The 12663-nt window shown below is 41.7% G+C and overlaps 2 protein-coding genes across 2 annotated transcripts in view; both read right to left on the reverse strand.

Moving 5' to 3' along the window:
- Positions 1–394: 394 nt before the first annotated feature.
- si:dkey-160o24.3 (N-acetyllactosaminide beta-1,3-N-acetylglucosaminyltransferase 2) lies at positions 395–1780 on the reverse strand. The gene has a single exon (XM_053323531.1). The coding sequence runs from the start codon at positions 1778–1780 to the stop codon at positions 395–397; it is 1386 nt and encodes a 461-aa protein (XP_053179506.1).
- Positions 1781–8832: 7052 nt separating this feature from the next.
- Positions 8833–12663, reverse strand: part of nrg2b (neuregulin 2b) — a 47472-nt gene continuing 43641 nt past the window's right edge. Inside the window, exons 10-12 of the mRNA XM_053323966.1 lie at positions 12140–12352; positions 9945–10128; positions 8833–9309 (exon numbers count right to left, since the gene is read on the reverse strand). Coding sequence (XP_053179941.1) covers positions 8833–9309; positions 9945–10128; positions 12140–12352 — 874 coding nt within the window. The remainder of the gene's footprint in view (positions 9310–9944; positions 10129–12139; positions 12353–12663) is intronic.

Consider the following 12663-nt stretch of genomic DNA (forward strand, 5'->3'; position numbering starts at 1 on the left):
TGTCACTTGTAACCATGTGACTGCTGTTCAGCAATAGTTACAAAGTCATGTTTTATTTACAATCTGGTAAATTGTACATTACTGCTGAACTTTTTCAGTTGCATTGTAAATTTAGATTAAAAAAAACAAAACATCTCCCTCCATGTATTTATATTAATTTCAATCTTATATAAACTTTTATTGAAATTTCACTTTCATGCTCTTGGCAGTTTGATGGGCTTTGGTGTAATTCAGTATAACCCCAGAGCACAGATGCCTGAAGTAAATAAATACGGAGTTGACAATTTTTCACATATGACAGAAGCTCACCAAGATGTTCTCCATCAGGTTCAGATGAAATCATTCTACAATCATCTTGAATATTCTTACAGTTCATCTTATCTTTAGTTTATCTTTAACTTACAGTTGCAGTGTTATGTTTCTTCTCCTTTATCATCCGCAGGGTCGTATCCCAACACTGTGTCTCTGTCTTTTTCAAGTCTGCCCACAGTTGAAATAGTTGGATGGGGTTTCGTTTGTGGACCAGTAAGATTGTGTGGTATGCACACAGCTTCTCCCCATCCTTTGCTGGAAAGTCAAACGTGAGGAAGGCATGGTGGTGGATGGGGTTGGCGTTAAGTCGAACCATACACATCCCTACAAAAACATCATCAATGGGGAACAGGTGGACTCTTTTAGATACATTGTTCAAGCGTTTTGTCAACAGGCCTGAGTACACCACCCCTCCCCCTCCTGCATATGTAGGATAGGTGCCCTTGTAGAAGCTGTCTGGGATGAAGTACTTGGACCTGTTGACTCGATTGGGTGAGGCAGCTCTTATGACATCTCCAACCATGAAGTCAATCATAGCCTTGTCAGCTTGTGGCTTCCTCAGCTGGTCCTGGAGGTAGGATATCAATCTTGGTGTGTTGATGAAGATGTCGTCATCACCCTTAAAGACGAATAGAGTCTGGTTACAGAATTGAGAGAACCAGTTCCAGAAGAGCACATCCTTCAACGTGAGGTTGAAAAATGTGTCACTGAAGTCCCACTGCAGAATGTCTCCATAATGCTTACTCTCCATCTCCATTAGAGCAGACAAATCCACACCCAGCTCCTGAGGATTTTCTTTGCCTAGCAGGAACACTCTGCGAACGTATCCTCCATCTTTTGTTTTGTTGTTGTTCCTCCTCTGCCCTGCCACCCACCCCTCCTGACCCCAGGTCCTTCGGATGGCCTGTCGGTTCTTGAAGTTCACCTCTGTCGTCTTGATGGCTAGAAGAAGCAGAGGGGGTTCCTTCTCATCTTTTGCCCCAGCTCCACAGACTGCATTTGGCTGAAGGAGGACTGGGTAGTCCCTTTTGTTCATGTTGCCCACAAATTTTTTCATCTGATCTGGCATCTTGTCAAAGTGTTTCCTCATGCTGTCCAAGTCATTAACTTCAGAGAAACTTTGACTCAGTAGGGAATCATCAAAGATGCTGTTTTCAGATCCCCGCCTGATTCTATTGGGGCGCAAGATGGGGTTTAATTGGTGGTCGATGGCCAGCTGAAGCCGGTTCCAATAGGCATTTTTGTGCAGGTTGAAGTCCCAGAAAGTTTTAGGCAGAGGAGCAAAGCTTCCATTACTATATGTTCCTGGGGCCACAAAGTGAAGAGGGTCCAAGATTCCTGCTTTTATTGTGTCATTCAACGTTGTACACATCATGACACCGACTACTAAAAACAGCAGGACCAGGCAGATGCATGGAGCACAAATGCAGAATAACACGTTACCCCAGTGACAGTAGCACCGCGCCATTCAACTGCAAAAGCACAAACAGTATGTTAGTTTTGACAAACCCTAAATCTATTGGACAAAGATCAAATCTGTTATATTTTTCTCAAAGCTCAGTTGGTGTGTACATGGACAGAGAAGAGAAAGTGAGGAAGAGTCATGAGGACAAAAGAAAGCAAAAACACAAAAAAGGCTATATTTTGATGTTGACATCACTAAAACATCAATTTGATAGCTACTCTAAAGTTTTCAATTCTATCACGCAATCTTCAACAGCAGATTGTTATGGAATTGTAAATATTGAATATTGTTTCCTGTTGGTCTACTGCTAAAATAAAGGCATCTATGCCAACAAAATCTCTAAAAAAAAAGATCATGAAATACAACCAAAAGCTCCAGAACAGCTACTAAATGGACCTTGTCTTGAAATTGATTTGTTCACTGCTGTTTCCAAGGTCAAGAATAAACTGTCAACCTGAACCACATCTAAAAGTATGAAAATAGAGTTTCAGAGGGCTTCTTCTCTGTTTGGAAATTGAGTGACATACAGTTATTCCAGCACATGTAATCTGTGTGTTAATAATAACCTCACTGTACCATAGTAATATTTTTTTTACAACATAAAATTACAGTTTACCGTGGCCTCGTCTTGTTTTAATGGGCTAACATATACTGTAATTAAAGACTCAGAAATATTCTTGACTCACCTTGTTTAACTGAAGGCTCCTTCTTTCACTGAATATTCACATTGAACAACACATTGAAAATTAAGATTATTGGCTCATGCTAGTAATCTCCATTATCACCTCTTTCTCAGTAAGAATTAAAGAAAGTTCCCTTTGTAACAAGAACCAAACATAGTCCAGAAAGTCAGTCGAGTTTCTCTTTCTTTCCAAGCTTAAACTAAATGGACCTGCTGACTACAGAGGCTGGTTTTGCTCCTGGGTATTTACCTGAATGACAGAAGTTTCCGCAGAGGTTCTTTACTTAAAAGACTCAGACTGTCATGTGTGCACACAAGGAGCGACACCCACCAACAGAAAGAGAACAGGAAAAACATGTTGCTATCTTATCAGTAATAAATAAAGGCAGCTGGTGAATGAGCCACAAATGGGAGAGCAAACCTTTAATTCAGCCTTAATTGTTCCTGACTCTTGATGTTCTAGCTGCTTTTTCCACAATAAATGTGAGTTTAGTGTTTGCACATTTAGTAAAACAAGATTATCTCTTCATACAGCTGTTTGTATATAGTACCAAGCCTACATCATGCTGTCTTATATGCAATAGCTGTGTAAACCCCCTATAAACACAGAATAACTGCATTTGAGCAGCTTCCTTCTCTGTGAAATGATGTTAGAACAGAGACTCATCACCTCAAAGTCTTCCAGTTGTCAGGTTAGACTGGATTTGTGAGGAATGACAGTACGAATGCAGTCTGTCTGACAAGGGGGCTGCCGACTCACATAACTTCTCCATGAGACTATTGATACGTTTAACACACTCTAACGGCATACATCTAACGCACAGTGAAAAACAAATTCATAACTGATGAATGTCGTGCCACAAAAAGAGGACACAGACAGACAAGACAGAGCAGCACAAGAAAACAGCAGCACCATGCAGCAAGGAGTTATTCAGACCATCAGAGAGAAATATACACAAATCTACTATATTGTTATTTATTCCCATGCATGCTGCTCAGATTAATCTCAGTCAGCAGCACAGCGTCTCTCCTGCAGGTAGGAGCGAGAGTGAGTTCCCGTGGTTACAGGGACACTATGTACCTGGCACTCTGAAACACGCTTGTGATTCCCGATAATAGGTTTTAAGGTTAATTGTCAAGCCATTTCATTCATCCAAATTGTCTGTGCTATTGAGAATAGCAACCATCAGGTTGAAAACTGTTTCACCAGTTTCAATTATCTAAATCATTGTGATACATTGTCAGGCTATTTTATATCCTGCTTTTCAAGTTTGCTCATTCATTTTAAAACTCCCCGAAGAGACATTGCAGTCCTTTGGTTAGGAGGGGCTGCATGAAATTCCTGGGGTGTTTCTGTCATGTAAAACTCAAATGTTGCAATACTTTTGGAAAAACAAAGAACCCTGGGGAACAACGTCATCCAGTTTCAGTCTAACATGCTGCCAACAATCAGCAAAAGAGGCGCAAGAGCAGCAGTAGCAGAACTGTAAATGTTACTGTGTGTCCTCTCGTCCACTTTTGATAGGGAAACAATAAAATAAACGTAGCAATATAAAGTGACTAACTGATGTCTTTGGTGCTGGCTATTTGAACTACTAAACATTATAAGTCATTTGTTTATTGCTAGAATAAATAAAGTTTGGTTGGAGGATTATTTCTACTGACACATAACACTGGTGGTCAAGTGTCTGAAAATGCTTGACATAAAGTCAGTGTTATAAATGTTTATACAGAAAAATAATTCAAAAATTGATATTCTAAAAAGACTTAACTCAAGGTTTAGTTATTAGCTTTTGCCAGAGCTGTTATCCTGTTGAGAGCAGTCGATGTGGTTCAAGGCAGTTTAAAACCTGGAAGGGCTGGAAAGCTCAAAATTATTAGTTGAAGGTGTCAGTCTGTAAAACACAATAGTTTACATGGTCATAGGTTACTTAAGATTTAATTTTTTGGATGAGTGGACATTGAGATAACTGGTCTTGCAAGTTCTTGTTTGGCATTTGTACAACAGTATTTGCAAGTGGGTGTTGGTGTGTGTGTGTGTGTGCAAACTGTGTAGGTGTTCAGGGTGCTATGTGCTGCCATTTGATTAGTGGTGTTTCTTGTGTGTGTATGTGTGTGCATTTTCCTTCCCTTTTTTCATCATGGGTGTGTAATCTGCTCCATATATCTACTGTTTTGATCATCTATGATGATGTTATATTATTGGTGTGGTGGTTTAGCAATATTAATATAGCCAGTTTGATCATATGAAGATGGACAAAAGTAAACAAACATTAAATGCCAATTTGAAAGATCATTTCAGATACCATGGCTCTCCTTTTGTCCAACGAAACGGATGATCATCTTAATACTTCTTAATCTTAATACTGCTTCATTATTTTTCATTCAAATGATTCTGCGTTGTCTGATGGGGACATTACAATGAACAATCCTGGTGGCCATATGGTTTAAGACGCTGACCACAAAATTGTAACATCCCTGGTTTCAGTCTGGTCAGAGGCTTTTGTTGCATGTCATCCTACATGTCTCTCTCCAGTCACTTCCAGCAAACTATCTACCACCCAATAAGTGCAAAATAAGTCACATATAGTGCATTTTAGTGTGATGAGGGAGGAGGTTTGGACGGACACAAGGTATAGAACAGCGAAGAACTAAAACACTCAAAAATAACCCACATTATTCAATCCAATCAGTCCATTAAATTGAATGTTTTCCTTTTACATCCATAAAATATTGAACTATCATAGATTACAGATTGATTATAGGTGTAGACTTTTTGGCTTGTCTGAGCAGGAGAAGCCCTGTTGTAACTAATAACATCAACTATGGCCCAGTTGTTCACCAGTGAGCCACTGTGTACAATATCAGGGCTCTGCAGGTGGTAAAGCTAAATAAAATGAAGCCTTAATTAACATTATCATTAACACCTGCACTTTACTAATATGCTATAACATGCTGAAGTGTCCGTTTGAATAAAGTTATTATATTCATCTACAATTAGCCATTATTTAACATTTTGTAAAGTATTACATAAAAGTATTATACAAAAAAATGAATTCTCTATAAACAATTTGAAGCAGCATGAAATATTAAAAGTAATATTCTTTGTGTAAAATAATCGTTTTCAGTTACTAGCACACACAAGTCACCATCATTCAATTACAGACACATCCAGCTATAGACAAGAGAAATGTTGCCATCTAGTGGTCATATATGTGCATCTCTGATTCTTACCTTAACAGCTCTGATTTTTGCGTTCTTGATTGTCATGACATCTTTCTCAAACAAAAAAAAAAACACAAAAAAAAGAGGCACAAATAAATGAATCAGAGTTCTCAGAAAGAACACAAAATATGTAACAACTGTTTTAATTGCTACAAAGATGACAGGACTGTTTCAAAATGGTAGGAATAAAGTTTTATTTTTCATATGAAGGGGTGGTTTGGGATTTTTCTTCTTTTACAAGTAGTATGTTTTTGATAAAACTTGCAAAAAATCTTCTAGCATATTCCAAGAATGATGAACATGAAGAGAAGGGGATTTATTGCTGAATGTTAAAATGAAGACACATTTTTATTTTTTTCACCGAGTGGAAAAACGATTTGCTTGCTGCTTTTTCCATGCACCCAACTACCAGTACCACTAGGACATGCAGGGGGTGGGGTTTGGGGGTGAGAGGAGAGGAGAGGAGAAGGAGGAGGAAGAAGAGGAGAAAGAGGGGGGAGAGAGGGGGAGGGGGCTGGGGGGGGGAGTCGGGAGGTAAAAAAGACAAAGGCAAACTGCTTGACAAACACAAACATGGAAGGGCTTTGTGTGTGCGTGTCTGTGTGTGTGCATGTTTGTGTGTGTGTGTGTGTGTTCGTGTGTGCTTCATTAAGTATGAGGTGTGTATAATATCAGTATGTATGTGTATGTACAGGGCAGGGGGGAGTGCGGGGTGAGGAGAAAGAGGGCAGGGGGTGTTAACAATTCAACTAGCTCTAGAAGCACACTACCCTCACTTGCAGTATTTCCACATTGCAAATCCCAGATTGATTACAGTGATAGTAAGACAAAACTAACCAGACCTTTGGGCCACAAACCCAAATAATGTTTTTATATAATTCTAGTATGATTCCCCTGAATCTGAGGGGTTCCTCTTCATTTTTAAGATACTCTCTACATCTGTGATCCATGCATCTCCTGTGTGAACGAAAGAAAACAAACGGAAAACAACTCTACATATTGAAAATTAACTCTAACAGGGACACATATTGTATCTGACACAGTATCATTTTCCTCAGTGAACTTGAAAGGGTCTCTGAACCCGATGTATATATCTGAAGTGGAGGAGTTTCTGACATGATCAGCCTACTGTTAGTGTGCTGTTCAGTAATATGTACTCGTCAGGAGATGGGGCCTCGATTCATCCAACGCTAGTTGCTTCTGAAGGTCGGTAAGGGGGTAAGAAAGACATGAAGGTGAGGGGACGAGGCGATGCGAGGTGGTGGGGGCAGACAGAGACAGACATGTAACAGATCATTCAGTCAATATGACCAAGCAAAGTAAGTTCAATCAATAAAAGTATAGGAATGCAAATCAAGGATGCAGTAATCAGTATTATCATATACCACGGCTGTTTGGCTGTGAGCTAAATTAAAAAGTAGAATCAGACTCAACAACTCGCTCTCTAGCAGTGGGAACCTGCACCCTTAATGCAAGCACTCCCCCTCCCCCCATCAGAGCAGTGCCATCGCTAGTGGGGTGAAAGGTGGTGACAATTCTAGGGGCCCACAGCTGGAGAGGGCCCGTTTCCAGTTTCCAGTAGGATTATATTAGTACAAAAAAAAAGAATGGGGGGAACCCAGATCGTTTTCATCTCATGGGGCCCAGATTTCCTAGCTACGCCCTTGCATCAGAGCGAACAGATGTGGTCTCAACATCATTTTTCAACATCATTGTCATCATCATCATCGTCGTCATTGTGATCCACACACTACACACATGCCCACTTACACACGTACACACAACCCTTTGAAGTAAAAAAAAAAGAAAAAAAAAGAGCAACTGAAACTCTCCTTTCTGATTTCAAGAGTTTTTACCCACACTCCCTTAATCATGGCCACGAGTGAACGCAACAAAGCTGACGGACGGACAGGAAGGAGAGTGAGGGGATGTGGATCTGGCCTGCGGACTGAACTGTGACTGAGATGACTTGCTCTCTCTGCTTGAGTCTTTTGGCTGTGATGTGATGGGGAAGTCCTGAGACACAGTGCGGCTCTAAGCTGCTGGCATAGGAAACGGGCGGGCTGGGCAGTCCACGGGAGGCCAGAGTCAGGCTGGATTACAACTGGATTGGTTAGGTCGGTTTGGATCGGCAGCTCCCTGGCCAATGACTGCTCACGGAGGGAGGTTCTTACAGTGCAATGGAGCTTCTGGCAGCGTGAGGATTGGTGGGAGGAGCATGTCAGTCAAACAAGAGACCACACCCTCGAAGGTGAACGGAGGCGCCAACCAAATGAGGCTTCATGAGGTGTACAGACTGCATACAGGCACACACACACATACACACACGCACACACTGCAAATACCACCAATCACATGGCAGCACCCTGAACACCTACACAGGAATCTGAGGTCACTTTCCCTCAACAGCTCCCTAACACTCTTGTTTTCACAGAAATAACAACAAATGACTGACAGGCAGCGAACGAGGACATAAAAGAACGATGTGTGTTATCTGGACAGATTCATCCAAAAATCATCCAAGAAAACTACCCTACACATCCGGTTGCGTCAGTGACTAATGTCCCTGTGAAACGAGCGCATCGCGTGGATCATACTCATGTAAACAGACACCTTTTACACAGGAGGAATCAATATTGCATGATGACATAATCAGATCACAGTTCAAAAAGAGGAAGATCCCAAATCAGAGAAAAAACCAAAGCAAAAGGAAGGAAGAGGGTTGGTCTCTATAAAAACGAGGAGTCTTTATAAGAAAGGCTACAAAAACTCAATGGGACCTCCGACTTCAGCATACAGCAAAAGGCACCACAATATTATTCTATTTATCTAACTCGTGAAAAAATTGGCACGTAATTCTCTTATTTTTTCATCTCTCATAATGCTGTAAATCAAAAAACTTTACATATAAATATTTCCCCCCCGTTATAAAAAAAGTCTTTGCTGTTAGCTAGTAGACAATTTTTGCTGAAATGAAAATAAATATTTCATTTGTTTAGAATATCTGTCTGTTATACAAAATAAAAATATTTCTCCTAGGTGCAGGTCTCTAGTCCACTGGTTGTGTGTAGGAGGACGGGGAGTGTGTGAGGTGGAGGGGGTGGGGGTGGCAGGGGTGTATGGGTGGGTGTTGGGGGGAGGTTAAGTCTTAAAGGGGCATGTTGTCAGCCTTGGAGCGTTGCGACTGGGAGCTGCGACTCTGCCCGTTGCTGCGCGTCCCCGGCCGACTCAGCCCGCGGTGAGTCCGTGTGTCCGCACCCGATGACGAACGGAAACCCGGGACGGTTAAGGGCAGGTCCACGTTCATGTTCTGCATACTAAGGAAAGGTGTACTCTCCCCATGAGTGTCCTCTTCCTCCTCCTCTTCCTCTTCCTCCTCTGACTGGCTGAAGCTCTGCGAGCTGTAGTCCCGAAGCCCCGCTGACCGCTGAGAGATGTGTCCGTTGAGGCGGTTGCGGCGTGGGCGACGCCGACTGCGGATGGGTTCCCGTGAAGAGGCGTACTCCTGGGTGGTTTCGTAGGCCTCGTCGTCAGGGAGACGGTAGGGGCTGGATGGTAGACTTCCTGTGCTCTCTGTCAGGTACGGCCGCCGTGGACGCCGAGGCTGCCTGTATAAACTTCCATCCTAAAAACAAAAAACAGTGGAGGATTTTTTAGAATCTACATCACTCAGTTTAACTCGATGAGTGTATGTCAGTGGTTACCCAAAGGAACGTCAGCAAAGTGGATGCCAACACATGAACATAGACCATCAGGTTCAAAGGATATGTCTGGTGATATTCTAAACTTTTCTTGTTGTGACAAATCCCATGAAAAGACCAAAAGCAACAATGAATTCATCCTTCTTCAAGTATGGTCTGTGTAGCTAAATATATACAGCTTATTATTATTCTGTGCCATCGACCTTCATTGCTGTCCAAAAACAAATCAAAAACCTAGGAATGTGTCATGTTGTTGAACTGGGTGACATGTTCCTTCATTACCATGAACATGGGCACTGTAGTTTATGTGATTAGATCCCATATACACCATCAAGCTTCAGGTAATCCACAGCTGAAATTAGTCTCCAAAATACACTATTTACTGGTATATATTCACAACCTGCTTTGAAACATTTACATACCTGGGTGGGATTTATTGACAATCAAAGAAATACAGAACATCACCAGTCTGATCCTGTAAACTCATGGCACAGTGTCACCCTGTTGCTCCAATCACAAGACCGTTCCTGGTATGTATGTACTAAATTTGTGTACATACATCAGGGCATCGTAACAACGGCTGGTCGTCTTCTCTGTGATAGGCGGCAGCGGCGGGGGGCAGGGAGAGGGCGTGGCTTGTGTTGGGCGAAGTGATCTGGAAGGTGGGTACCTGGGGCGGCAGCGGGGGGTAGTGGAACTCCACCGGAGACAGGCGCGCTGGCGTGGTCAGCGCAGACACATATCTGGACAGGAAAGGTAACAGCAAAATATTACAGTATCTGAATAAAAACTTGAGACATACAAACGTACTGAAGTTAGGAAGTCCACGACATTTGTAATACAGAATCACATCTGGTTGACAGAATACACAAACTTAACAGGTGCATCAACAGCTCAAGTAGCAACAAGCTGTCTGAAGGAAAAGCTCACTCATCACTGTTTAACAACAACTACATTTCATACGTATTTTGATTTGGCACTGAGGTACAGTAGTTTTATTGCCAGTGACCTTACAATAAATCAAGGGGGTAGAAAAGTGGAGACACACCTCTCTGATGCTTTGTGATTTGGATTGATAGCAGCAGCAAGTCAATATCAATCCCATCTATCCATTTTCAAAGCAACTTATAAGGACTGAGGAACTTAAACCTATCCCAGCATGCACTGGGAAGGAGGAGGCATACACCCTGGACATGTCACTATTTAATCACAGGAATAACACATACACACAAACAACCAAACTTACATCTGTGGTCAGTTAAGTGTTCCCAGTCCACCTGATCTGCATGTATCCTAATACACCATATGGTTTATTACATAGATCAATTTGAGAAGTTTTGCTTGGAAACAGTTTGGAAAGGTAAGGCACTCTCAAAAATACTTGGCAGGTGACCAGATGAATCATATCACTGTTTATCACAGTCTTACCTTGTGAGGCAGCTGGATTTGGGAAATCACAAGATCACACAAGAATCCTCATAGGACGCTGATTGGTCCATACCACTGGTGGTTTGGACCCAAGCACATAACTTGAGGCCAGACAAGATATGTTGTCACATAATCCTGTGATGTTGTGATCTTGCAAATTCTGCTGCCTCACAAGGTAAACCTGTTTGAGCTGTGGGAAGAAACCAGGACACCCAAAGGAAAACCACACAAACACAGAGAGAACAAATTCCAAACAGAAACACTGAAGCCTGTTGGCTTGGTTTGGCATGCAGGACCTTTTTGAAATGAGTTGACAGGGCTAACTGCTAAGCAACCTCAACCACCCACTCAGTCTTTCCCAAGAATTTAAAAAACACATCACTGCACATGTGCCACCAGTCTGTTGCAAATGAGTGTATGAGTCTGACTGCTGCACCACACTCCAGATCCCAGATTCTAGTCTTAAGTGATTTTACTTGGCACCAAAATAGTTGTAATTCATCATGAATTTCCTATCGAAACCTACTTTTTAGCAAATTGAAGCTAGCAACTAAATTTGTTTGAAAACTACGTAAAAAGCAGTGGGGAGACAGAAAGTAGATGACCTCTCGAGACCACTTTCTAAATGAAACAGTTTATATGCAACACCTGAAGATAGGTTTTTTGCCACGCTAGCAGGATGGCTTATGGGATGGCAATGTAATTCTGTTGTCTGTTGGTCCACCACTTAGGTCCAGTATGAAATATCCCAACAACTATTTCATTTATGAATAAATTCCTGCAAAACATTCCCTTCAGCCTCAGCTGTACTTTGTGTTTTGTGCTAATTAGCAAATCTGCACAACTCAGATGCTAAACATGGTTTACATTATACCTGCTTAATATCAGTATGTTAGTTATGTCATTAACCAAGCATCGCTGTGTCAGACCCTAGTATGAAGTGTGGAGTGGATTTTTCTTTTGCAATAAAAGATCCAATATATCACTATAAATAGGTTAGCACTGTTCAGACAGAGAAAAAATATGTTTTTATACCTGGATTACCACTAAATGTGACGATAAATTCAGGTACGCGGATAACACTGATTTACATTATGAAGTCACATTACAATATACAGTATCTGGGTAATGAAGTCCTTCACACATTGATCAAATTTACAGCAGTAAACTTTTTCTGCCACTTGGGGTCACCAAAGAGCACATCGGCCTGGTGTGTCAAAAACAAAAAAGCCAAAGTGTGGTAGACTCAAGAATAAAGACAGACAGGTAGAACTAACACTCAAAATCATTACCATCACCACAAACACACATTACCACCTTTCCTACCTGTCACTGTGAGGTGAGTCTCTTAACGAGTCATAGGAATCCCCGTACTGCATTCCTGGTCCGGACATGTCCGTACAGCCCCAGTGAGCCCTCCTTGCCATACATGCTGGACTGCTGCACTTACTGGTTCCCACAGAGCTGGACAGCCCACCCGACTGACAGTCTGAGTTCATACTCTCTGTTCGCTCCATGCTCCACGTCTGCTCCTCGTGTCTGCAGGTGTGGGTGTTAGCAGAACAAGTTTAAAAGGTTACAACAACACTGAGGAGGCAGGAGGATTCAGAGACTGGGTAAAGGGAATAAAGTACCAAAAAACAACTTTATATCAATGTCTATTAAAGAGACTTAAAGCACAATCAACTGATTTTAATAGGGATACATCGATCCAATATGCTGGATCGGTATTGGAACTGATACTAACCAGTTGGGGTACCAGCCATTACGTGACCATCCACATTAAATACAGTTTCATCAATGTCATTATAAAGTTCAGTGTTTCTACTGTTTCTTCTGTTTTTAGTGCC

This window comes from Scomber japonicus, chromosome 8 (genome assembly GCF_027409825.1).
Source record: "Scomber japonicus isolate fScoJap1 chromosome 8, fScoJap1.pri, whole genome shotgun sequence".
Lineage (NCBI taxonomy): Eukaryota > Metazoa > Chordata > Actinopteri > Scombriformes > Scombridae > Scomber > Scomber japonicus.

Bases quoted from the DNA above. Each gene is read 5' to 3' on its own strand.
- si:dkey-160o24.3 (XM_053323531.1), bottom strand. From the start codon at position 1,780: ATGGCGCGGTGCTACTGTCACTGGGGTAACGTGTTATTCTGCATTTGT.